Raw genomic sequence first — 27731 nt, 5'->3', positions numbered from 1 at the left:
TCTCATTGAGACAAAGAGAACTCTAGTCAGCTAACTCTTTTCCGCCTGAACCTCACAGTGAAAAGGCTGGCTTACTTAAAACGGAAAGTTAAATATGAGAATTAAGTACTGAATGAATACAAGGGACTTGAGAGATTTTTTAAACCAGAATTTAATTGTTCAGTTCAAATTGAACGACACAAAATGAAATGTGCGTAACCGCAATTGGATGACCACAGTGACGAGGCACTCAAATGGCTTCGCCGCTAAGAAGACAGACGGTAGCTTTTATGTGTAGAGCTCTCGGCGGCCTGCCTGGTTTCCCGTTCACAAGTCATCTGACTCTGGCATAGTGACGTCTTCTGCAGGCTCAGTTGTGATCACGACCGGAATATTCTCAGATATCCACCCCTTTGGTGTCCTATTAAAGCATCGTCTGCCCGAAAGAGGATTGGCAAAGGCCAAGAACCTGGGATCTGTTAGCAGCAGTAGTTCGAAGTCTGGAACCTTGAATTTAACCATTTTTGATGCTTTCTCAAAACCTCCAAATGGAGTGGCAACTCTGTGGGAATCAAAAGAAAATCGAAATATAATTAACATTCAATGCTATTTGACACAAAATGCAAATAATCTAACAATTTCATGGACCTGTTATTATAGTCTTCAACTGATGTCTTTTTCAGTTTGGGGCCTCAGAATCGATCATTTTCTTCAAAAGTCCAAGCATTGACAGTAAAAGAGAGATAAATGCCAAATTACTGTGAAGCCTCTTTTATGTACTCTTATTGGGGCAAATCTGATCCCTGAATCACTACATCAGTTCTTGTCACTGAGCTCTTTGTTGTTCGTTAGTGCCTGTGCCATTTCAGTTGTCTTCCCTCTAACTGTCCTACCCAGCTCTCCTTGCTTCATCAAGTTCCTGTGGTGTGGGTTGCTTCTATCAACCATTTGTACTTGAGGGTACGGTAATCTGTATTGTTCGTATCTGTTTTTAAGATTATCATTCCCTTGGGGTTATCTATGAATTCCAAACTCTGAATTTAAGAAAATGTGTCTGGTGGGTGTTTCTATCTTCGCCTTAGAATTTTGCAAAAAGAGGCCGTGGGTTTGAAGGAGAGCCAGGAGGGACATAGGGAGAGTTTGGAGAGAGGAAAGGGAGAGATGTTGCAATTAAAGCATCATCCCAAAACAAACAAAAGTTTCAAAATTTATCTCTGAATAAAAAAAATCTAACCTCTGCTATTGCATGCAAGATCTCTCATGCATTTCTAGCTCATTTTATTTTAAATATTTTTCACTCATTCAACGACAGGCACAGTTATAAATGGACAATGTAGATTGTATACTTTCAGATCTCGTGTTGTGAAGGAGACATAATAAATAAGACACCTGACAGTGATGAGCTATGCAGCAAATTTAAGGAGGAGGATCCTGCGAACAGTCCAGTGTTCAGTGACTTTAGTTTGAACCATCAGGAATATTTCTCTAGAAAAAGAAAACATTTAAACTACCTTCCCAAGGTGAGAGGTTAGCCATTAGAATTTGTCTAAGGCATAACAGCACATACACTGGAGAGATGAATCAAAGGCAGATAAAGTTCAGGGAAAGGAAGAGGACCTATCTTTCTAGACTAGCAGACAGAGGCAAGGGAGGCTGATTGTGAGATATTTGGTCTAGGGAAGAAATATGGAGCCATGAAGAAAAGTAAAGCACAGTACTTAGAGCGCTGCGGACCTTAGAGCCCAGGAGGAGGAGCACCATGTAAATGCACTCACCAGGGAGTCTTGGTAAGATAATACAGAGCCCCTGATTTTCAACTGGAACTAGAGCTCAGTAGTGGAGTCCATGCCTAGCATATGCAAGGGCCTGAGGTCAGGTTCCCACAGTGACAACTTGGGGAGGGGTGGAGGGAAAAGATAGAGGAGAGAGAGAGAAAACTTTCAAGATAGGAATAATACCAGAGAACCCACGATACAACTCACAGACCTTGTGAAGCTTAACAAGAAGGAAAACCAAAGTGTAAATGTTTCAATGCTACTTAGAAGGGGGAACAAAATAATCCTAAATAATCATGGTGGGGGGGGGGCTGAGAGGGAGAGAGGAGGGGGAGGGAAGGGGGCAGGATCAGGTGGGGGAATAGATAGGAGTGAAGTCCAGAGGGTCGGGAGAATGAATAGAAATATGTAGCAGTGGGGAGGGGGGGATGAGGTGGGGATTGGCGGGAACCACTTGAAAGTCCCAGATGCCGGGGAATTAAGAGGTTCCCAGGACCCAGTAGGGATGGTGTTAGCTGAACTACTCAACAGAGAGAAGATAGAACCTGAAGAGACCACCTCCAGTAGGTAGGCATGGCCCCCAGTTGAGGGATTGGGGCTACCTACCCATCTCAAAATTGTTAACCCAGAATTGTTCCTGTCTAGGGGAAATGCAGGGACAAAAAATGGAGCAGATGCTGAAGGACAGGCCATCCGGAGACTGCCCCACCTTGGAATCCATTCCATCTGTGGACACCAAACCCCCACACTATTGCTGATGCAAAGATGCTTACAGACAGGGGTGGTATGACTGTCCTCTGAGAGGCTCTGCTAGCACCTGATTGGATAGCTGCATATATTCACGGCCAGCCAGCCAGCCATCGGACTGAGCCGGGGAACCCCAGTGGAAGAGTTAGGAGAAGGAGCTGAAAGGGATTGCAATCTCCTAGGAAAAACAACATCAAGTAACTGGACCCCCCAGAGCTCCCAGACTAAACCACCAACCAAGAGTACACATGGAGGGACCCATGGCTTCAGCTGCATATGTAGCAGAGGATGGCATTGTCTGGCATCAGTGGGAGAGGAGGCCCTTGCCCCAGCATAAGGGGATGCTAGAGGGGTGAGGCAGGAATGGGTTGGTGGGTTGGGGAGCACCCTCTTAGAGGCAACCGGGACAGGGGATGGGATGGGAGGGTTTGAGGAGAGAAGACTGGAGAAAGGGACATGAAAAAAAGCAACTAATAAACATAAATAAATAAATAAATAAATAAATAAATAAATAAATATAAGTTTTTAAAAAGATAGGAATGATAGAGCCACTGAACCAAGCATGGCTGTTTTACATGGATCCCTGTACAAACATTCATTACTGGGATTTTATGAATGGTCACACCCTTAGATTAAGGAGGCTAGAGCTGAACATCTCAGGAGTAAGCTGAATTTGCTCAAGTAATTTTACAATTAATCCAGAAATAAAACTTGACTGTGTGTTCTCAGTCTCAGAGGGAGAATCTCTCAGCACCCCAGGGTGCAGCTTTAGCATTTAGGGCACTGTTTTTGTTCTTTTTAACCATTCACATTCCATTTTCCTATGGTACTGGGAGCACTCCTCTTGCCTTGTAAGGGACACTAGCCCTTCAGTTCCATCATCCTCTCTTAGAGCTCACTGCAGGGCCAGTGAAGGCTGCTGTTGGGAAAAGGAAGTTTTCTTTTCTTTGGCGAATCTGAAACTACATCCTGTTGATTTGGGCTCTCTCACCCTCTCTGCAGGACTGAAGGAGCCTGCGTTAGTATCCAGAGTGGGAGACCTCCTGTAAGGCATTTTAGGTCCACAGGAATACTTTCAAACTTTAGTCCAAGCTAGTGGAGAAAAATTTCCAGTGGAAAGACTTGAAATCCTTTTTTAAAAAAAACATAATTATATATCTATAATTTCCATAATAGTAACTTTTCAGAAATAGGACTGAGTTAAAATGGTCTTCATATTATGTCACCTATGTAGTGAATAATAAGCCTGTATCTTTCAGATTCACAGGCTGGTGCTTTCTTCTTTCTTTTGATAGGATTACATTGTAAAAATGCATGAATAGCACTGGATACATAATATAGTCATGATATTGTTATTTTTTTCTACAAGGTAAAATGCATGCATAGAATAAAGAAATAAATCATTTTATCAAGTAACAAATCAATGTGCTATATTTAAAGGCACTTTAATCATAGAATATGTTCTACAGATGAGAAAATTAAGGTAAATGTTGGACATAAGTTCACGCAGCAATTTGAAACAAAACCAGGAAATTCCTTGTTCTCAGTATTGCCCAGGTATTCCATGGGCTCGAAGGTAGCATGGAGTTGGAACACATACAAAAGGAATAAAGAACAAAAGTTACACTCAGATCTTGGTCATTTTGAGATTGTAATTATCCTTGGGAGCCCATTTTCTTTTCATCATCATCACCACTGAGAGTTATCAGCCTGCATCTTACCTTTATTAATATCTAATGACTGTGCCTAAGAAACAGGGCACTAAGCTGTGGTAGCTCACTTCCTGCAAGGATTTGAGATAGGTGAACTCTGCCTCCTCCCTCCCTCCTCCCTCCTCCCTCCCCTCCCTCCTCCCCCTCCCTCCCTCCCTCCCCTCCTCCTCCTCTCCCTCCCTCTCCCTCCCTCTCTCCCTCTCTCCCTCTCTCCCTCTCTCTCTCTGTCTCTCTCTCCTCTCTCTCTCCTCTCTCTCCCTCTCTCTCCCTCTCCCTCCCTCTCTCCCTCTGTCTCCCTCCCTCTCTCCCTCCCTCCCTCCCTCTCTCCCTCCCTCCCTCCCTCCCTCCTTTCCCCCTCTCTCTCCCTCTCTCCCTCCCCCTCTCACTCCCTCTCTTCTGTGTGTCTTTCCCATTTGTTTTACAAAAATGAAAAAAAGTTGTATCAGAATAAAGTCTCAATGTAACATGTTGAATAATCTAGTAAATATAAAATTGAAACAATACTAACTGCACTTTACTTTCGAAATATGTATGCATAATGGTTGAACTAAATTGTTGGTTATGTTCTCAAAATATTAGTAGTTTGAAGAAATAAAATTGTGTTGACCCACAATGGGGAAACTAGGAAATTATTTGAACTTCTCTTTTAAATGACCAGACTATATTCTGACTAATACAACGAAGGGCCTTTGTTATGTTGAAATTATACAGGTAGAAATAATTACTGGGGCTACTTTGTCCACATGAGAATTTTTAAATAAAGTTTTTTTTAAAAAATAAAATAAAACATACACAAAGAAACACACCCGAATCAGAGATTGCAGACCATAAATATTATTAAGATTATTTGTTTTCTAGTTATCTGTTCCTGATGTATTTTATGCTGACTTTGTGGTCTGTACTCCTGACACATTTACTTAACGAATTCTGGTGATTTGTCCATAGCTCCTTTTGAATGTGTGTGAGCAAAATACACCCTCTGTGAATAATCGCAATTATTTTTTTCTTATTGTCTAATGGGGTCAACAAACATCTGTGTCCAAAAATGTGTACGTAGCTCTTAAATTTAGCTTCGCCTTGAAAGAATACTTTGAGTGGATATAGGATCATAGATTGGTAGTTGCATCACGATGGTAGGCGCTCTTTCAGGATTTCCATCATTTCAGTTAGGAAATCAGCTTGCTTTTACTTCTTTGAAGAGAAACGTTAATCCTGGGACTTCAAACCTCTTTCCTGTCTTGCTCATTCTTCTTGACTTGCGGGGTGTCTTTGAGGCTTCTGTCAAGTGCGGAAAGGTCTTGGCCATTAATCCTTCCGTGTCTAACTGCTCCCTGGGCTCCTGCTCGCACAGACTGACATGACTGCGCATGCGTCCTCTGCTTTCCTGGCTCTCTGGTTTCTTCTTTTTCCTCTGTATTTCAGCTCGAACATTGTTCTGTCATATCATAGTTTCTCTTCAGCCGTGTCTAATGTCCCTAAGTTCATATGTTAAGCTGAAAGTTTCTCTATTTCTCATTAAAACACACGTACAGGAAAACTTGTTAAAATTCCATAACACATAGAATGAACCGTCATAGAATAGCTGTACATATTAGGAACTACTGTGAAGCATTATATGTAGTCGTGGAAATCTTAATCCCTCTTTCCCCTGGGAGGAGTCAATATTTTTCATTTTATAGTAATATAAACACAAAATAAAATTTAAACTAGAGGACATTTTACCAAGCCAGTCTAAAAAGACAAATACTATATGATTTCGTGTAACAAGAAATATTTAGAGTAGTAAAACTCATAAAGACGGGAAGTATAATTGGTAGTTGTCAAAGGCGAGGGAAGGGGAGCATAAGAACCTTTGTCCGGTATGATGCAGGAGTTTTGGTCTTACAAGAAAATGTCTCTTGGAGATAGTGGTGATGGTTATATAATCATTGTGAGTGTAGTGAACACTCCTGGCCACTACTTTAACGTGATTAAAAGCAAGGGGATGGAAAGACGGCTCAGAAGTTAAGAGGATGCTCTCTGCTCTTCCAAGTGACTAGGTTTCCAGCATGTACATGGTGGCACACAACCATTTGTAACTCCAGGTTCAGGGGACCTCATGCTCTCTCCTGACCTCTGAGGATACCAAGTACACACGTGGTGCGCGCGCGCGCACACACACACACACACACACACACACACACACACACACACACACACACACACAGCCAAACACTCATCCGCATAAAGTAAAAAGAAATATGTGTTTTTTGTTTTTGTGTTTTTGAGACAGGGTTTCCCTATGTAGCCCTTGCTGTCTTGAAACTCCCAGAGACCCACCTGCCTCTGCACCACCCCCCAACTCCTGCCGCCCCCAGTGCTGGGATTAAAGGTGTTTGCCACCTGGCCCAAGAAATACATCTTTTAAAAAATGGTTAAAAGTTGTCAAATTCATACTATGTGTGTTATCATAATTAAAAATTGACAGGAACATAACCATGGTAGAGATGATTTGAGTCTAAAGTTGGGCCATGCAAAAAGGCTGACTTCTGTGGTGGCAGATGTGCCTGAGAGGAGACAGCATTTGCTCAGTTTGACACTACTGATAGAAGCCACATTGAGGCTGTTGAAAGCTGGTCTACTGCTTGCCTTTACTCCAAAGGGATACGCTTGCGATGTCGAGCTGGAAGCCTGGAGTAGACGCCAGAGCTTCTACACAGAATATCCCAATCCGTTCCTACTCTTCCCAAGCTCCAAACGGCTCTGTTTTGCTTAGCTTATCTACTGTTTTACATGTTTATGTCTTACCAGTGAACACCTCCCCCAGAAAATTGCCATCAAATAATGGGTTTAGGGTTTTGTTGTTGTTGTTTTTTTGTTGTTGTTGTTGGGTTTTGTTTTTTTTTTTTTTTTTTTTTTTTTTTTTTTTTTTTTTGGTTCTCAGGATAATTGACTATCTTCACAGCTTTTCAGTCACTTAAAAAAAAAAATGACTATTATGCCAGCAATACAGCACATGAGGTAAAGGCCCATGCTGTCATGCCTGATGGCCTGAGTTTGGTCCCTGGGACTTACTTGGTAGAAGCTGAGAAGAGACCCCTGCACGTTCTCCTCTGACCTCTGGATGTGCCCTGTGGCCCGTGAGCTGCCCTCCCACCACACAAACAAAATGGATAAATAGAAAGGTATAGGTAAATGGCAAAAACTTTTAAATGCATTATTTCTATGAAGCTCTTCATACAGATCCCAGTGAATTGACTAAACTTTTAGTCAGTAACAGTGCAAAAATGAGTTTGATTCCCTGTACGGTAGTGTGAAAGTCTTGGTTTCATGTGTCCACTCAGTCACCCTGGATAACTGAGTTACCTGTTAAAGCTCCTGTAATCGGGCAGTTCTGCCTTTCCTTCAGGCTTGAAAAGTTTCGGGTACAAAGCTTCCAGGAGCTCCGGATCGTCGCCAATGGCCTGCTCCCAGGGAGACTGGTAGTACTTAGGAACAGCCGTCGTGTTAAATCTTTCAGGAGGAATTTCCTTCAGGGGTCCAGAATATCCTTTGGAAACAGGGCAAAATGAATGAACAGAGTGCCCTGCAGGTACTGAATGCCAACTCACACCTTCCTGCATTTAGTGTTTCCTGCTGGGGTAAGTTTGTGACGAACCCTTTCAGTCACCGGAAAGTAGCAAACAGAAGTGGAGAAACTTAAAAACTTTTTCAAATTAAGGAATCTAAAAAGAAGACACTTTATTACTGTTGATATTATCTTTAATAATTATTATTTTATTATTTCAATGATTTGCTTTTCCAAAGCATGGTGTTTTTCCCTTGACTATAATTTACATTTATTTAAGTAAAACTATTATTTTTCAATGTGCTCTTTTGTTATTTTACATTAGAGGTAAAAATAATTATTTTAATTAGGGGCTGAGTACCCGCTGCAGCCTTATTGTACATTCACACTCATATTAGTAAGAGTGCAAAAATGAATGTGCAGGCTACCAATGACTGTTGAGAGAGAGAGAGAGAGAGAGAGAGAGAGAGAGAGAGAGAGAGAGAGAGAGCCTCTCCCAAGAAGGAGCCTCCCAGGGTTATTCAATATAAAGCCTGAATTCATTGACACAAAAATAACAAACATAGACTCAGAAGGTTGTATTTATGTATTTGTTAATATATGTTTATATAATATACATACATTATATGTTACACATATGCAATAATAAAGAAAGAGAGGCTATCAATTTGTGAGTAGAGAGGGACATAGGAGGGGTTGAAGGAAGGGGACATGGGAGGGGATAGTGGGAGGAAAGGAAAGAAGGAGAGGTGAAATTATACTATAATTGGACATATAAAATTAAATAAATTTTTAAAAATGAACCGAGCACTCGCTCTATCTTAAAGACTATACTCTCCACACCTAATTCTCACCCTAGATCTGCAGTAACTTGTTTTCCTTGTTTTAAAGACTAAGAAGAGTGAAGGCAAAGGAAATTCGTCTTTTACAGTAAACCGAGAAGGGGAGGTGGGCCAAGTCGCAGTGATGAGTTTAGTCCACTGCGATCTGAAAGCTTGCTTTTGGCCATAACTTTTGCTTGAAACCGCAGAAGCAAGACCATCGTTCTGACGTTTCTTCTAGAGTACGGTGCACTTTAGTTGTGCCTGCTTGTTCTTCGGTGTTTTAATTCAGGATGTCTGTCTGTAGCTTTTCTCAGTGTGATCAACCAGAATGCTCTAATCTATCTAAGGCCAGCAGCGATTGATAGCCAACTTAAAAAAAGGTGAAATGAGGGGTTGGGGATTTAGCTCAGTGGTAGAGCACTTGCCTAGCAAACACAAGGCCCTGGGTTCGGTCCCCAGCTCCGAAAAAAAAGAAAAAAGAAAAAAGAAAAAAAAAAGGTGAAATGTTAGTGAGTGGGCTCGCCTATGTCCAAAAATAGTCTATTGCCACACTTCGAGGAAAACTCTAAAAACACTTTTCCTAAATTGTGTGCTCATACTCTATAACCTGGTATATATTACTCATTTTGAAGTTAAGTTTTGTAATGTTTTAAATATTTAGTTTATATATCACTCTTAAGGCATTATTTGGATCTTCGAAGACAAGAAGCTCGTGGGTTATTTTGAAAAATTAGTAATTAGTTAATATGATTTTTTAATAAAAATATTATCTCTCATCATGTCATCATGTTCCTAAATAGTACATATTAACTGAATAGGATTTACTTTTAAAACAAACTAAAGAACTATGTTCTTCTTTTGTTTCTGTGTCTTGTTGTTATTGATCCTGCTTGTTTCTTCTGATATAGAGTATAAGCAGCCTAGACTGGCACGGGACTCATAAACCTCTCACCTTAGCTTCCAGAGTGCTAAGAACTAAAGTGACAAGCCATCCACTCCTGGCCAAATATATGCTTTAGAGACTTCAGATAAAGTCCTTTCAGAGAACAGAAACCAATAGAAAAATTGAGCACTGAAAGCTGTCTTCTGACCTTCACAAGCACTCAGCAGAACACACACACACACGCACGCACACACACACACACACACACACACACATACACACACACACACCCCCCCCAGATAAACAAATAAAAACTGTTAAAAAAGAATAGCATGGACCATCTGAAACAATATATAACTATTGTAAATATTTTAAATGATTGTTTTAAGCTTAAATGTTACATTTATTTCAAACTAATGAACAAAATACCATTGAGGGAAACTTCAAAGGAGTAGCAGTATTTTTAAATACATAGGCATTTTACTGGTGCATTTGAAGGTGGTTAGTTACCTGGTGCAATGTTCTCTGGATTTGGGGGGCTTCGTGGATCCGGGGTGTTGGGGGGAGTTGAGGGAGCTTGCTGTGAACCACCTTCCAGGTTGCTTCCGTCAATCCTCCCATTCTGCATGGCAAGATTGTGCTGTATTTTTTTAAAAGTAAATTTAAACCATTAGCCACAGTAAGAGCATTGTAAGCTTCCATTTGTATGTAGAGGAAGTAAACATAAGGCTACCATATTGTCACTCAGTAATTTACATGGTAATAAAGTTGAGCAGTTCAGTGAGAACTTTTTTTTTTTTTTTTTGGTTTTTTTTTTTGGAGCTGGGGACCGAACCCAGGGCCTTTCGCTTCCTAGGCAAGCGCTCTACCTCTGAGCTAAATCCCCAACCCCTCAGTGAGAACTTTTGTGTGTGTCATTTGTAGTCCACTGAACAGTCATTTGCAGCAGCAGCAGCAGCAACAACAATAACAACAACAACAACAACAAAATTAATTGAGTAACACTGTGTGCAAGGCACTGTAGAACTTCCCCTCAATTTATTTGATTTCTATCCATAACATCACCATGAGAAATAGGTTTAATTTAAAAATATTTACCAACATAATAAAACAAAATATATTGGTCAAGCATTTGGCCCAGAGATTCTTTGTAACAATGTCTTTTATTAATTTTTTGAGAATTTTATACAATGTGTTTTGCTTGTATTTATCTCTCTCCCCAAACTCCTCCAAGATCCTCTCCAACTTCATTAGTCTTCATGTCCCCAAGCCCCCATTGAGTTCAGTACGTATTGGCCAACTACTGGAGTGTGGCTGACCATGTGTCACACTATTGAAGAAAACTGACGTACCTTCTCTCTGATTGGCAATCAAATACCAAGAGCTAAAGCTAGGGTTGGGACCTCATACCCACCTCTCCTCTTCCATGCTGGGATTTTATCTGGCTTGAGCTTTCTTGGGTCTTGGCTAAGCTATCACAATTGCTGTGAGTTCCTAGGTGTATCTGCCTTGCTGTGTCTGGAAACACTGTTTCCTTAAAGCCATTCACTACCTCTGGCTGAGAGAATCTTTCCACCATCTTGCCAGCAATGGTTCCTGAGCCTTGATAAGAGGGCTGTGATATAGACGTCCCATGTAGGGCTGAGCAATCTGAAGTCTTTTATTCTCTGCATGTTGGAGTCTCTATGATTATCACACACATCTATAGCAAAAAGATTCTCCAATGAGGCCCAAGGAATGCACTGATGGCTACAGCAACAAGTCATGAGGAGTCATTTTAATGCTATGTCTTTTAGCAGATTGTAGTAGTAAAATTTCCCTAGGGCCCGTGACCTTCGTAACTACAAGTTCTTGGCTCCATTGACAGTATCATATTTGGGTTCCATCTCTTTAAGCAAGTCTTGAATCCAATGAAAAAGTGGTTGATGGCTCTCAAAAAATTTCTGCCTCCATTGCATTAGTGGGCATGTCTTGCTAGGCCAGTCCTTGGCATAATTTGCAAGGGTCCCAGTTGGCTGTTTTGTTGACTTTTCTCCTCAGCTTGCCTAGGGCCTTTCAGCATTATGAAAGGTAGGCAGGGGGCTGGAGAGATGGCTCAGTGGTTAGGAGCACTGACTGCTCTTCCAGAGGTCCTGAGTTCAAATCCCAGCAACCACATGGTGGCTCACAACCATTTGTAATGGGATCCAATTCTCTCTTCCGGTGTGTCTGAAGACAGCTACAGTGTACTTCTATATAATAAATAAATAAGTCTTAAAAAAAAAAAAAAGAAAGGTAGGCAGTAGGGATGAAGCTTCCAGTTGACTACAGACTAGGTTCCTCCATGTTCTATATGACTCAGGCATATGGTATCTTCAGCCATAAGATCTTACTGTCTAGTTCTAGAAGGTAATGTTTTAATGAAGGTTGTGTGACCCTCTTTGGCTGAAAGTTTATTATACTAGTGTTATACTTTATAGTTAAGTTTTAGATTCGTTAGAATATCAAAAGTTTTCAAATTCTGTAACATCTGATCTGCTGTCATACATACCATGCCCATAAACAGAAAAACTACGTGTATTTAGCTACATAGACTTAAAGAAAGAACGTGTGTGTGTGTGTTTTGTTTTTTTAAGAAACCAAAATTCTAAAATGAGAAACTTCTCTTTTAAGTTTTAAGAGAATTTGTTGACATCTTATCATTTAGAATTTCCTCTATGGCAACAGAGAGAGACCTTTAAAATCTTTCAGTTTGTTTCCATTTTCCTAGCTGTTGTGAATAGATCAGAAATGAACACAGCTAAGAAAGTATGCGTTGAGTCAGTCCTTTGGGCATATGACAAGGAATGATACAGCTGGGTCATCTGGTAGTTCTATTTTTAGCGTGGTGAGAATTCTTGGTAATGAGGTTCATAGTGGCTGCACTAGTTTTCAACCCCACTCCCTGTGAATAAGTGTTCCCTTGTAGAGAGAATGTCTTATGTATTGTATGGATGCATCATCTGTCAATTTAAAAGCCTATAGCCTATGGCTTAGGCAGGGAATAGAGGTGGGGCATCCAGGAGGAGAAAGAATTCTGTAGAGAGACAGTGGGAGAGTCACCGGAAAGATGCGACAAGACTGATGCATGATACTTGAGCACAGGTAACTGGCCACATGGCAGAGACAGGTGCAGAGGAGAACCTGTTTATCAATATGTTCTGAGTCTGTGTCTTATTTCTGGAAGCATGGGGATGGGAGGAAGAACCAGGGCTTAACTTGTACATCCCCTCCCCCACATCCTCATCAACATGTGCTATCAGTGGTTTTCTTGATCTTAGCCATTCTGACTGGATTAAGATGAAATCTCAAAGTATTATTTTTAATTTCCCTTTCCCTGATTTCTAACAATGTCGAACACTTTTATAGATATATCTTAGCTATTTTGATTTGTTCTTCTGAGAACTATCTGTTCAGACCCATCACCCATTTTTTTTTAAACCAGGTCATTTGTTTTCTTGACTCTATTTTGAAATCTTTGTATATTCTGGGTCGTAATTTGATATCAGATGTATAGCTGGCAAGGATTCCTACTCTGAGGATTTCTTCCCCACTCAGTTGGTCAATGTACACATACACAATGAAATATTATTTAGTTGTAAAGGAAAATGAAATCATGAATTGTGAAGGTAACTAATGAAACTACAAAATATTATATTGAGTGAGGTAACCCTCAGGTGCCATACATTTTGGACACATGAATTGGAGGTTTAGAGTTGGATCTGACCTGGAAGTCTTCCTGAGGACCAACTCTCAAAGCTCTAGAAAGCCCTTGGGCCACAAACAGCATTGTATGTCCCTTGCACATCTGGCCATCTTCACGGGTTTGCTTTGAATCTAATTGAATGCATATTTTTACAAGGCCTTATACAATGTAATTATTCTATAAATATTTGCTCAATTTTTAGCGAATAAACCATCAAATCCAGCTAATTTCTTTTCGCTATAACCTTCTCAAACCTTTCTTTTCCACCTTTGTCTGCAATATGTATATCTTCCTTGCTTATTTTTTTCTTTCGAAACTTATTTTATTTTTAATTACATGCATGTGTACCTGTATGGGTATGAGCATGTGAGTGCGGTTGTCCACAGAGGACAGAGAGGGGTTTGAAGCCTCTGGAGCTGGAGTTACAGGCAGTTGTGGCTGCTATGTGGATTCCGGGAACTAAACGTAGGTCATCTGCAAAAGTGCTTTGACTGCCGAGTCACCAACCTTCCTCATTTTTGTCATATAGACGTCTACCTACTATTCATTTCCCATCATGCACTTCTCTCATGTAGTCAGTTGGAACACTAATGCATCTATGGCTGACATGACTCCAACCTTTAGAAATTCTATCTTATTTCATGCTGAATCCTGTTCAAACTCATGTTCAGCTATTAAGATCTTGGACTTGTCTCTTACGTTTCCAGCCCATTGGAAATCTGATCTCACATGTTCCCCATTCTTTACTGTCCAGCATTTTATGATTGCTGCTTTGTCTACTTGCAGTGAGCTCCCTTTGTTCACTATTAAGCCAAATCCTAAATTCTCCATGTCTACCTTCAATTTCCTTCTTCTTTATAAAATATCAGAGCAGAAATGCCACCACATCTGTACTACTCCAACTACGTCGGCACTGTTCTTTAATGACCTCTCTCATTTGCTCTTGTCAGATCTTTGTTACTACACTCATGGCACTGTGAATTCCCCAAGGTTAATAGTCTTTTAAAATCTAGTTAGGCAATTCTTTTCTGTAATTTTACATAAAGACTATTTTAGCCAGGTGTAGTTGTGCACATCTTTAATAGTGAGCATGAGGCAGACATAGATGGATCTCGGTGAGTTTGAGGCTAGTCTGGTCTACACAGTGAGTTCCAGACCAGCCAGGATTCCACAGTGAAACTCTGTTTCAAAAAAGTCTTAAAGGTCATTTTTTAATAATTACTAAATATAAAGGATTTTACATATATTTAGTATTTTACATTTTGAACTTGTCATCTACCCTAATTATTTTCTGAATTTACTATATTAATATTTTACCAACCTCAATTATAAATTAAGAGGCTGTTAAGATAGATGTGGAAGGTTCAAAGCATAATGGATAAAGAATCACCATTTGTTATGTTTCTAGAAGATGTCTACAATACGAATTTCACCTGTGGGGACAGGCGATCCTACCCACACTCATTTTAGGAAACATGACGTCTCCTGAGGCTTAGAGTGAACAGGAACATCAACTCTTTGGTTAGTCATTAGCAGGAAGGCCCCAAGACTTCCATTATCATTGTTTAGTGTACAAACAAAGCCTTGTGACGCTCATGATGACTGATTGTGGCATAAGCCTTAAATTATAGTGTTCACCATCTGGGTTTCCTGTCAGAAAGGTTGGAAAGACAAGCGAATATGTGGCTTTTAATTTAGTGAGGTTAACCATAAAGAAATGAAACCAGTGTCTTCCAGGCTAAAAACATACAAGTCAAAAACAAATATGCAATTGCATGATATCAGGAGAAGAAACAATAAAAATAAAATTCGTGTAAACTTTTTACTAAATATAAAGAAATCTCTTTTTAAAAGCAAAACGTAATAAATATGTATTAAGATTTCCAATATACATTGTTTAGTCTTACTTACGATTGCTTTTAAAAAATCAGATGTTTATTTTGATATAATAGTGAGTGTAGTTTGGAGAAAAATGGAATGTGGCATTCTAAAATCCTGAGGAGCTGAACTGATTTGTGGGGAAACAAAATATCTCCGGTACATTTGCAAGTGTATGCTTCCTTTTTGCCTTTTAGTTTTTAAATTCTTTCTGTTATTTTTTGAGATTATACTATAATCACGTCATTTCCCCCTTTTCTCTCCTCCCTTCAAACCCTCTCCTATATCCATATCTGCTCTTCTTCAAACTCACGGCTTCTTTGTTCACTAACTGTTGTTACATACATCACATATTCATATACATGTTTATGTGTATTCTTAAATACTTAAATATAACGTGCTCAGTCTGTATAATGACTGATAGACATAATGTACATATGTTTCAGGGCTGACCATTGGTATTAGGTTACCAACTGGTGTGCATTTCCCTGGGAGAATGGCCTTTTATCATACACTTTCCCCTAGAAGTTTTAGAGATTGCCAACAGTCCAATATACATTAGCAATGACTTATAGAAGAAGATTATAATTATCATTAATTCCTCTTACATTTTTATTTTATCTTAAACGTTTACTTCATCAATTTCTTCTTTTTTCTTCTTTCTTTCTTTTTAATTTTGCCTTTTATTTAATACATAAACAACTTTATCAACCAGGACTTTAAAGCTGGTTAAATATAGCAGGTAACCATTCTTTTGAAGAACTCATCCGTTTGTCGTTAATATTACTTAGTTCATACAAAGTACGTGAGACTTGAATTCGTCAGTGCACCTTAGAAGTAGATGAAGCTCAAAGCTGCATTCATATTTTTATTTTAGTGTGTGCCTGCAATCACCATCCACAGGAGAATCAGGAGTTCAAGGCCAACCACGACTGCATAGCCAGTTGAGGGACAGTCTGGCCTGCACGAGATTGTCTCAACACAAAACCAAAGTCCCAACCAAACCAACAAAGAAAATAACAATGCTACTTAACAGTTGAGACACTGAAATGGATTATTAGGGATTCGACCCATGTTATCATTTATATGAGATACTAAACATTATAATAAAGTAAGAACCATGCAGATAAGCAATTAAATGTCTGTAGCTCAATGGAAAAGTAAAAGTATTCTCTAGAAAAACTGATGAATAATTAGGCCAGACTCATTATGCACTCAGAAGAAACTGGCCTGGGAACCAGGTGCCAAGGGTTTGTTCTTAACTTCCTGTCGAGAATATGATTGTTTAATTTGCAAATTACTTTGCCTTTCTTAGTTTCTTTTTTACTTGTGAAATATGGGGACTCAAACCCTCTCTAAGGTGTCATCTGATTGTGCAACCTCTTCGTGACATGATTTTAGTGCTAGAATATGGCTGGAGTATGAGGAAGACAGCACGTATGAGCCACACTCACTTTGTCACCTTTCTGACGACTCAGTCACTGCGATTTGGAACATTGTTAACATGACAGGAAGGTGTTTTTTTTTTTTTTTTTTTTTTTTTAGAGTTCCTATTCCTGTCAATTAATTTATACCTTTGGGAAATACTTAGTGAGTGCCTATTATGTTGTAGACGGTAGGTTGGAAATTCAAAGGCAAGTAAATGCACTTTTTTTGGGGGGGTCTAGAGATGATAAAGACATGCAACGTTAAAAGACCAAGTAAACCCCTGCCTTTAAACCTTTATTGATATATACTGCTCTGCGTCATTTAGCGTCATAATATTGTTTGGTTTGGCTGTTTGGGATTCTATTAACCATTTAATGCCCAATAGTATTTTCTTGGAATAGTAAACAATCTCAAGCCATAACTTCATATATTTATTACAAGTAGCAACAAATATGGAAGATTATGAGAGAATATGGTATGTTCATGAGGACAATTTTAATCCCACACACCAGTGGTTCTCAACCTGTGGGCTGTGACTCCTGTGGGATCAGATGCCTCTTTCACAGCGGTCACCTAAGACTAATACTGCATATCAGGCATTTACATTACAATTCCTAACAGTAGCAAAATTACAATTATAAGGTAGCAGCAAAAGTAACTTTATGGTTGGGGGTCACCACAATATGAGGAACTGTATTAAAGGGTCACAGCACTTGGAAGGTTGAGGAGCACTGCCTCTTCAGAGCCGTGGTTACACTGTTAGCGTTTGCAGTGTTCATGAGAGTCATGCAAACAGGCATTATTCATTTACTGAGAAGCCTGAACTTGCAGGTGATTTCGCAAGGCTTTCCTTAATCCACCTATTTCATATTACTTCGTAAAATGTCGTCTTTGTTGTTATTCCTTCATGAATGTAATTATGTTAACAGACCATCGGGTAAATAGGGATTATTTTCACATCATACTGTACTAGCCACAGTTATTTTCTGAGAGGAGGGTATTGTGGATAATAATAGTCTAAAACAACATCATGTATTTACCCATGATTTTCAGGTAAAAACACACCCTTCACAAATGAAAATATTGTAACTGAGCATGTTTTTATATGTCTAACTGAAATCGCAATTAAAACTAGAGTTAAGCCACAGCTAATGTTGGGCTGACTACAAGGGGTTTGAACAAGTCAGGCAAGAACTCAACCAGTACATTCAATCCCCAAATTTGAGATCTTAATTTAATCCTGGCATGGTGGCACAGCCTTTCATCCCAGGCCTTGGGTAGAAGAGGTAAGCAGATCTCTGTGAGTTGAAGGTAAGCTTGGTCTGCACTGAGAGTTTCAGGCCAGCCAGGGCTACAGAGGAACACTTGATCGTAATTTTTCCCATTTAACTGTTAGTAAATATAACAAGGAAACATACAAATAATAAAAATAAACACTCATTTACCTTAACTGGTTATCTGTCTTTCATTAATTAACTTCCTTCTCTACAATGTCTCTCAAAGGCTGCTTAAATGAATGTGATGGTAACAGATGGAAAAAATCTAATTTTTGATAGTTTGAGACAAGATCTCACTCTGCAATCTTAGCTGTCTTGGAACTCCCTGCATTGCCCAGGCTGGCCTTGAACATGTGAGTGACCCTCCTACCTCTGCCTTCAGAGTGCTGGGATTGCAGGAGTGCACCACCACACCCAGCTATAAAATATAATTGAAAATGTTAAAGTTTTAATGTTTAGTGACCCAAAGAGTTAGGTGCATGCTGGGTTGGCCATCTCTGTATAGAAGAAATACTTTGAGGCAAGACTGAGTTCACCATTCTCGGAGTTTGCAAGGCCAGGATGTCCCCAGCAAACACAACTCTTATCCTTGCTATGTGGATCTCTGTGTGCTTTGGGAGTGTTTCCACCACAAACACGTAACTGTAGATAAGACTTGGAAACATTTAGTACCACTTCTCCCTTCTCACTCCCATCCTCCTAGCAGAATGGGCCACATCTTCAGTGCTAAATCTACAGCTCACAATGTCCTACGGAACAAAAAAAAAACATTCTCACGTCATACATAATGCTTCCTTTATGTAGGCACCTAAGCTATTCGTCATCCTGACTGAAAGGGTCTAATAGAATTAAACTGGAAGAAAATATGCAGATCAACTCGTTTGGGAGCCTGGTAACACTCAGGTTTCAACTTAGGAATGCTGTCGACTCAAGTATATACTCACGGTCTGCTTGTACCTACATTGATTTGTGCTTTTGTTTCGTACTGGAAATTTTCAAAGGTGTATTTGTCAGATCTTCTTTGACGCATCTTAAACAGTCTGGCACCGCGATTACCGAAATGGGACAATTCTTCTATCATGATGTCTCTGGGGACGCTAACTTTCTTGCCCAGGTCCATGCCGTTGACATCTGTAAGACAACATTTGTGTTCATGAGAATCCAAAAGGAAGCACTTTCACACACTCGGCTAAGTTCCACTGTTTGTCTCCTGCCTGTAGTATAGTAAGCTATCGACACATACCTCAGCTAGCTATTCTTGGGGAACATCTGAGCACGCCATTTTGGCACTGCGTGATCACATAGGATGCTTATTTTGTCTAAACCTCCATGTCCTCATCGTTAATGTTCAGCTAATAATAACAAGAATAATAGCTATTGCAAAGATGGTATTAAATTGAATTTAATTAAGTAAAATATTTCATGTAAGCTATTCAGCATGCTATCAGGCATATAGAAAGAACTGATAAAAGTTAGCCGTGAGACTCTTAGTACTGGTTAGGCTTTCCAATTACCAACTTTTCAAACAGAACTGCTTCACGGTTACGAATAAGTTTGCTTTTCTCCTCACATGTGTGTGCATCTCGTTGAGTCTTGCCCATGACTGAGGTACATGCTCTCTCCAACTCCACTGTCTAGTCTTGGATAAATACCATAACCAGGCAACCTGCATAAAGGGGGCAGGAAGAAAAATGGAGTGGCTATTTTTTCCAAGCAGCTCAAAGACCATTTCTGTGAATCCCTGCACTAAAATCGATGTATAATTACTAATGCTTCCATTGTATCTCTGAAGCACTAAATCATGATTATTTTATAATAATAATAATAATTTTCTTTTGGTTTTAATTTTTATGTACCTTATAATTATAGAAAAACTTTTGTAATGAGTGTGGGTGCATGTCCGTAATCCCAGAAGCTAGAAGTGAATACAGAACAATCGCGAGTTCATGGCCAGCGTGAGTTACAGAGTGACTTCTTATCAATCTGTGTTACATACAAACAACCAAAAACCCAAGACAAAAGATCATTATTTTCTATTTCTATTACTAAAGAGCTCCCCGAAGTCAAGAGATACAATTCTTCTCTTCTCTCTCTCTCTCTCTCTCTCTCTCTCTCTCTCTCTCTCTCTCTCTCTCTCTCTCTCTCTCTTGATTTTATTTTCAGGCCTGTTTGTAGCCCACACTAGTTTCCAACCAACAACACTACTCCTGCACCAGCCTTCTTAAGCTCTGAGCTTGTAGGTATATTTCACCATCCCAGCACCCCCAAGTGCTTTTACAATCAGGAATGTATTTCTGAAGAATGCACAGAATCTCTTTGAAAAGTTTTGTTAAGTAAGTAAGGAGGAAAACCGACAGGCAAACAGATATTTATTTTTACTGAGTAAGACAGAAGCCGTAGATGATGTGACAAATTAGCTATGATAATTAAACTTTGGGGAGTGTGTACTGGAACACAGCAGACCATGGTAGAATGAGAGTAGACCATGACAAAGCCAAGGGAGTCAATGCAGAGATCATGGTCTGGCTTTATGAGGAGGCCTTCTGATGAGGCCTCACAGGTCGCCTCTGATATGTAAACCACTATTACCTTTACTGTTTACCCAGCTACTTTCTGTTATTTTCAACCAGGCATGTGCTAACTCACAGCTATTTCCTCTACACATTCTTGCTAAGAGAAGAACAAAATTTGTGTTAAACATAGGAATCACAGTCAAGGTTGAGGGCAGCTGACCTAGAAAACCCACAGTGAGGTCCATGATAAATAAGGCACAGGGGAAGTATTTGGAAAAGGAAAGTTTTTGCCCTTAACTACAGGTTCACTGGGCTCACAAGAAATGATGACTCCTCTTTAGCAATTTACTCTAAGCTTCCACAGGGGCAAATATGCACCCTCAGCTACCAAAGCGTATCAGTCCTCAATGGTAGGGCATACATGGAGATTATCAGCGGATAAAATCCAGTGCTGCGTGTGAATTTATGCCACAAGAACACTGGAACAAGAAACAAAGAGAGAAAATACTTTGCCAAGTCAATGTATTCATTGTATTCCAATCCGTATTGTCTTAGTCTTAGATTTCTCCCTTCCTACTCCACAGTGGCTTTGAGTGACTGAGCATCTGGATGTTTAAGCTCAGAAGCATTGCATAAGAAGCAGAGTGATGTGCCAGGGCACAGAGTGGTTCACAGGCCAGACCAACACATTTCCAGAAATTCTACAAACCAGGAGTTAGACAGTGAACACACCATTATTAAGATAAAGTGATTAGGCAGAGATAATGGCACACAACCGCCATCCCGGCACGCTGGAGGTGGAGGCAAAGCATCAAGGATTCAAGGTCAACTTAAGGTCAAGACCAGTTTGAACTACCTAAAAACTGTGCGCACACACACAGGCACACGCACACATTCACCCATGCATACATACACACACACACACACATACACAAATGCACATGCACAATGTACACACATACAGATGAACACACACACGTTCTATAGAGTTATGGATGTAGCTAAGTGACAGAGAACCTCCTTAGCCTATGTGACACCATGTTGCATTCCTAGTGATGAATTAAAAGAACTTCTGGCTGTGCACAGTGGCACTCAGCTACAGAGGCAGAAGGATTACAAGTAGAAGGCTAGCCTGAGCTACAACAGTGAGATCACGGTTAAAAAAAAAAACCCAAAAAGTTCTATCAATGTAACAGACAAATCAGAGTGAAAACAACAGTAACTATTCACATGGTTGTGGGATACGTTTGGTATCTCTACGGTCTTAGGGCCTCTCCTATCTATCGTAGCTACACAAGGAAAATCTGGAAATACTACGGTGCTTGTTTGTTTTATGAGAACGTATGTGGCATTGTTTCTCCCCACACCTCATTAGAGCCTCTATGATGGTACCCACCACAGCATCACATGTGTCAGGAATACAAGACAGCATCCTCTGCATGAGCGAGCCACCAAAGACAAGCTGAATCCCCAAGGTTTCCTTCCCCTCCCTTTTAAAGGGAAGTCTACAATGTCACACAAGCAAAAGTTCCAGAACCGCGTGTGAGCTGAGATGCCAAAGGACGATCGCCCTCATTGCTCAAAGCTCTCAGCAGAGAGTGCTGCCTCCTCGTCTGCACACGGATTCCAAGTTCAGAGGTCCCCTGTCATTTAGCGTAATGCCAGCACCGGGTCCTAATGGTGTTTTTCATCTCAGTGCCCAGCAAATGATACACACTCTCACCCTCGTGACTTAGAAGGTTGTCTTTGAGGCATTAGCTCATCCATTGAAAATAAAATTGCTAGGCGTACTTTCCTACAGCTGTCATTTATAGTGATATAGGACTGCAGTCGGATCCAGGAATTGAATCCACTTACAAACAATTGTAGTATGACCAAAGATCTAAACTCGCTTCCTCGTGACTGCTGGGCAAATGCAATCTTAATAGAACAGATACACCACCAGAGGAAGCCAACTAAAGCTTGTTTACTTAGGGTGGTCTTACTGATTCAAAGAGGTGCTTTTCTGCACTTGCAAAGAACTCCATCTACAAGTGATAGCTCATAAAATCTATGTTCTTATATACTGTAAGCCATATATTACCTATAACATAAAACACTATAGTCCAGCCTGTGATCTTGAAGAATGCTTGAAAAATTCCTAATTAATAAATTAATAAGACTTTAACTGAAAATGTTCTCTAAGTGAAGATGCATTTGAAATCTCTTTGAGATCATTTGTGTTCCTATTTCATATGTCCTTGTATCAATTTGAGGACATTTTGTTGCTTTGTTTAGGTTTTTGTTTGTTTTTGAGACAGGGTCCCAACAACACAGACCTGGCTAGCCTAGAACTTACTAGGTAGACACAGCTGGCCTTGAACTCACAGAGATTCACCTGCCTCTGCCTCCCAAGTGCTGGGATTAAAGATGTGCACCACCAGCCATGCCTTTAAGTTTAAGTGTTAATAGTATTTACAAAGCTTCCTATTAGTGTGTTATTAGCTGTGGAAAGCTATAAATATTAGGAATATAGGATTAGGAATAATAGGAAATTCTATTATCAATGTTCCGAGTTGCATACTGGAACCATCCAGCACCGCCTGTAGTGTGGAGGAGAAGGACCTGTCATGTGACATGGCTCTGTAGAAACCCAAGGTGGTGATTAGTGTGAAACAGAGTTCAATGTACTTCTCTTAGAGACCCCGGTAAGGTTGGGTGCTTAGAAACTCCAAATCACCAATGGGTGACTACACACGAATTTTCAAAAGAGAGCGCACTCTTGAGATTATAATAGTGCTAATATGAGAAGTTAAAGGAATATTAAAAGCCCACACACTGAATTGTTCTCCCCACCCCAATTTTTGACGTGTATTAGGTCTTTATGGTATTATCATTTTCATACTGAAATTTTGGTTGATAGGAAAAATAAAAAAATTAATCTTCTCATAATCTTTCATCCGAAATCCTAGTCCTTGTGCTCTATAGTTTTTCAGAGTCCTTGCAATTTCCTTCAATACTACCATTCTTTTTGTTACTGATGGAGAAATGGACACAGCCATTCCAGCCTTCAGGCAACTCAGTGGATGGGAAAATGGAATTTCGGAATTTGGTGAACCAGTGAAGCCGTATCCATACAGCCTACATGTCAGAACCAGGGCCTTTCCATTTCAGAACAGAAAGCTAGACTCTTCCCCTGAAATTACAAAAATAACCTTCCTGATTCTCTTCAGCACGGCTGGGAAAGTTGTTCACCAGTTATAGAGAGGAAGGCAATAATCCCAAAGGCATAAGGCAACCAAGCCCTCCTGCTGTGCAGGAGGAAACGCTACCTCTATGCTATCCTGTGGCAGGCGACACGCCTTGGTCCCCTTTTCTGTTATGCATCTCTGATTCTGAGTTACAGGTAACACCCATGTTCACAGTGAAAGGACATCTCATTCCCAACCACTGTTGCTGTTTTAACTCTCAATTCCATTCCCAACTATATCACAGGTCCTTAATCCATTCTGACAGCTCCATCTCTTCCTTTGTCTCCCAGCCCTCAGCCCCTAGCTTCTTGTTCCTATCCCCGCTTGTTAGTCCCAAGTTTGAATTGCATTCTGGAGGGAGCAAGGATCTCAGTTCATGCTGGAAACCTGTACCTATTCAAGGTAAATCGCGCAGGGCGTGTGGGTCAAGGACTATTATAGACTGTCTTTTCTTGCCCTCACAACTAATTCGTGTATAGATGAAAGCAATGTGTTTGTTCCTTTAGTCTTGCATCATAGCATTTTTTAGATGCTTGCTAGGTAGTGTGTGTACTTCTGGGAGTTTGTTCCACCATGTGGATTTCAGGAATTAAAGTCAGGTCCCCAGGCTTGGCCTCCAGAGCCATCTGGCCGGCTCTTCATTGGACATGTGATCTGGTCACTTCTGGTGCATAATGTGACATCACATTGCCATGGGTCCACCATGAGCAATAACAGGTGTGTAATGTGTATAAATGGAAATTGGGGTTTAAAAACCCACTGTATACAGTTAACACTGTCGTCTGTATGGATAGAGGGTTTCTGTGATTCTTTCAGGGAGGTTGTCCTTCTGTTAACCAGAGTGATCTAGTGTGAAAATTTCCCTACTCATCTCAAAGTCTCCCCAGCTGCGGTCTCAGCCCCACAAGAACTGTGGCAAGTGTCCACTTCCAAAGGGCGCCCGGCTCATTCCGTACCCCTCCAGGTTAGACGGCTGTGGAGTGTGATAATAAGAACATGTGCGGTATAAGACTTAACACCGTTCTTATGCGTAAGAAGACTAGTTAACTTTCTTAACATAAAGATTGGAACTCTATCAGATTAAACTTTGCGTGTGTTTTATAGCTGCAAGATGTTATAGATATAAAGACTCATTTCCACCATTAATGTTTCCCTGGGGTCCATACCTGATTCCTACATCCCTAGAAAAGATGACATTCCCCTGCGGCAGTGCTTTCTATTCCTTGCCACTCACAAATAGTTAAGTTCCAAGCAAGACTCCAGCAGAAATAGGAGAAAGAAATTAAATATTTGTCTCGGTTTATAACACACTGTAGTCGTTTTGTCTCAGATGAGTCCGATTATCCAGCCTATTATTCAGACTCATAAAGTCTGAGTCTCCTCCCACCTGACCTGGAGCTCATCTAGTGCTGGAGGGGAAGTCTTCACATGGCCAAGGCTTCCTGGTGGGGAGACTGTAGTGTTCTCCATTGATATATAATTGTATTTTTATACTTTCTAAACATAAAGCTTTCAATAGTTCTATTTATAAAAATGAAAGATAATTTTACTCTCAAGGCAAATGCAGGATAGAACTTGACAGTTAATTTAGACTGGGAGTATATTAAATGAATACACTTACTTGTGATTATGATGTAGTTATGGCATCGTTTGTGTTCAGGGTGGTATTGCCTAAGACAATTGTGATGATGAGGTAATTGGAAAGTGACTTATCCAAAGCCTAGTTTTATAGTAAACACTTTAGTCCCCAACTCAAGTTATTATCTGATTTTTGCCACATATTGACTAGGAAAGCCACATAAACAACTTCAAGTAAATTATCCAAAGGGGAACACACAAAGATGCTTGCAAATTAAAAAAATAGCACGAAGTTCGAAACTTTGGATCGATGCAGTCTGGTAGTTAGGGCAGACTTATTCTCCCTTTATTCTAAATGAATGTGTCATGAAAGTAAAGCCTGAGAAGCCAGCAGAGGCCAGCGCAATGATTTGATAGCAGAGATCACAGCTGAGCCGTCCCCTTTCAACACGACTGTGGTATGTGGCCGGTATGTGAGACACTTTGATTGGTAGAACAGCTTGCTTTATGGAAAAGATGATGGGAAATACTACACTCATCCCGGTTTACAGATGCCTCACAAGGCTTCATGTGTCTAGATGTGAATGTTTCCATGGTGCAAGGCTCCATTTACTGCCGGCAGAACAAGATGATAAGGGGACACCCTATACATTCCACAAACATCTCTGGAATGGGTCAGGTCAGCCCTAAAAAGGATCTGGATAATAAACTGAAAAATTAACAATATGCTAATCTTTATTCACGAGCAAAATGAATTTCCTTTTTAACAAGTAAAATGTAAGGTCATCCAGAACTATTCACTGGGATTTTAAAATAATAAAAACATTATTATTGGAATAATATCTTGCATCTGCCAAATATTAAAATTAAGTTGTTTTAACATTGAAAACCCTCATTTTCCAGAAAGTGTTAATGAAAGTTGCTCTTGCATGCAATCTATGTTAGTAAATCAATTCCTAATTGTGAATTCTGGTGTCAGGGTTCAAACACTGAGCGTGAATTTCTCTGCAGTCGATTGTTTGTTTTGAAAAAATGCAAAAGGCTGGTAGAACATATTTTAAGTGTTTTAAGTAATGCAGAGTAAAAATTAATCAAGATAGAACAAAAAAAAGGTAGGGCTGTATGCCCGTTACCTATAAGCAAACAAAACAGATAAGCATCCTCTTCTCTGGTACCGTGAGAGGCTACCAGGGAGTGAGCGGCAGCTGTCAGCCTGCTTCGTGCCTTCTGCAGCAGTTGTTCATCTGAAAATAGCTTTCAGATGAGAAAGGATGCCTGCAGAGGATGCATTGCCATAGGCGTTTCTACAGCACCCTCCATAAGAGTTTCACGTTTGCTGTGGTAGACAGGAAGTAAACCACAGAACCTTAACATCGGAAAGGACCTATCCCCATGCCATGCTACGTTAGGATGCTGAAGAGGTTATCGTGATACCGTGTCCATGGATTTCCTTCCTGATGGCTGATGCTTGCTGTTTCCTTTGCTTCACCATGGCACTGTGTGATAGCATAGTTTGTTTTTTGTTCCCTGTTGGAAGTAAAGGGACACAATTGAGGCAGTGTGAAGGATTCATTCCAATCATCCTTTCTGAAAAAGAACATCTCCCTTCTTTGGTAAGAATCTGCTATTGCTTTTCGCTGAAAGGCCAACACACACTGCTTGTCTGTCTACAGTGCACATGACCATCAGCAGCCCACGCCCCAGTGCAGAGGGTGACGGTCTCCGACCCAGCCTTTCAGTACATTGACCACTATGCATTGAGGAACAGTGAGAGGCCCAGTCCCCTAGCTCTCCCCTCTTTCCTACATGTTATTTCTCATCTGTCAGGGATTCTCTACTGGCTGTCGTCCCACGAGCATCAGGAGACATCACTCCAGCAAACTCTTAAGAGTGAGGAAGAGGCCAGATTCAACCAAACTACTTGGTAGATTTTAAGTCAGCATTGAGAAATACCCTTTCCAGCAAAGGGTTACCATCCTTTTATGAGTCACATAACTCTGAACCTCTGGGGACAACTGACTAATAAAACATTTTAGGAAACAGTGTACTCACCTTGCTGTCAGACTGCACTTTTCAGCAGGGGTGAATCCCAATTGTGGAGGAAGGCGCTGAAGGTGGAATATGATGGCAATTGGGCCTGATGGGTTTTATCCTTGAACCTGGAACAGCATGGTCCCTAGATCTGACTCAAACAGGGGACTGAGCCTTTCTGAAGAGACTGGCATCCAGCTGACATCAACTGACTATATATAGCACCAAATACTTTAGCTACTCATATCTTCCTGGCGAAAGGGAGGGACAGGGAGAGATTAGGTTCTCTCTATTGTATTTCTGGCCTCTGAGATAGTTGAATGAAATATTCATTCATTGGGCCCGAAGAATGTTTTGCCTGAACACTTTCTGTTGGAAAAATACCACAGCCAAAGTGGATTTTAAAACTTTTTAAAGATGTAGTCCTGATTCCATACCTTACTTGAGGGGACAAGAGATGTATATTAATTAGAGAAAAATGATGAATTATTCATAATAAAATTAATAGTAGGGGCTCTGGAGAGATGGATTAGTGTTTAAGAATCTCTCAGAGGATTTCAGGTCCCAGTCACCTACATGGTTGATCACAACTGCCTGTAACTCCA

General features: G+C 40.3%; 1 protein-coding gene across 1 annotated transcript; it reads right to left on the bottom strand.

Moving 5' to 3' along the window:
* Positions 1-127: 127 nt before the first annotated feature.
* Myoz2 (myozenin 2) lies at positions 128-27296 on the bottom strand. Its single transcript, XM_032896641.1, has 6 exons — positions 27148-27296; positions 26530-26622; positions 18736-18905; positions 9978-10107; positions 7559-7742; positions 128-541 (listed from the first exon to the last, which is right to left on the bottom strand). Exons 2-6 carry the CDS (start codon positions 26603-26605, stop codon positions 307-309), a joined length of 795 nt encoding a protein of 264 aa, XP_032752532.1. The 5' UTR covers positions 26606-26622; positions 27148-27296; the 3' UTR covers positions 128-306.
* Between the last annotated feature and the right edge of the window lie 435 nt (positions 27297-27731).

The sequence above is a fragment of the Rattus rattus genome, chromosome 3 (genome assembly GCF_011064425.1).
Source record: "Rattus rattus isolate New Zealand chromosome 3, Rrattus_CSIRO_v1, whole genome shotgun sequence".
Classification (NCBI taxonomy): domain Eukaryota; kingdom Metazoa; phylum Chordata; class Mammalia; order Rodentia; family Muridae; genus Rattus; species Rattus rattus.
This window is presented reverse-complemented; position numbering and strand designations above follow the sequence as displayed.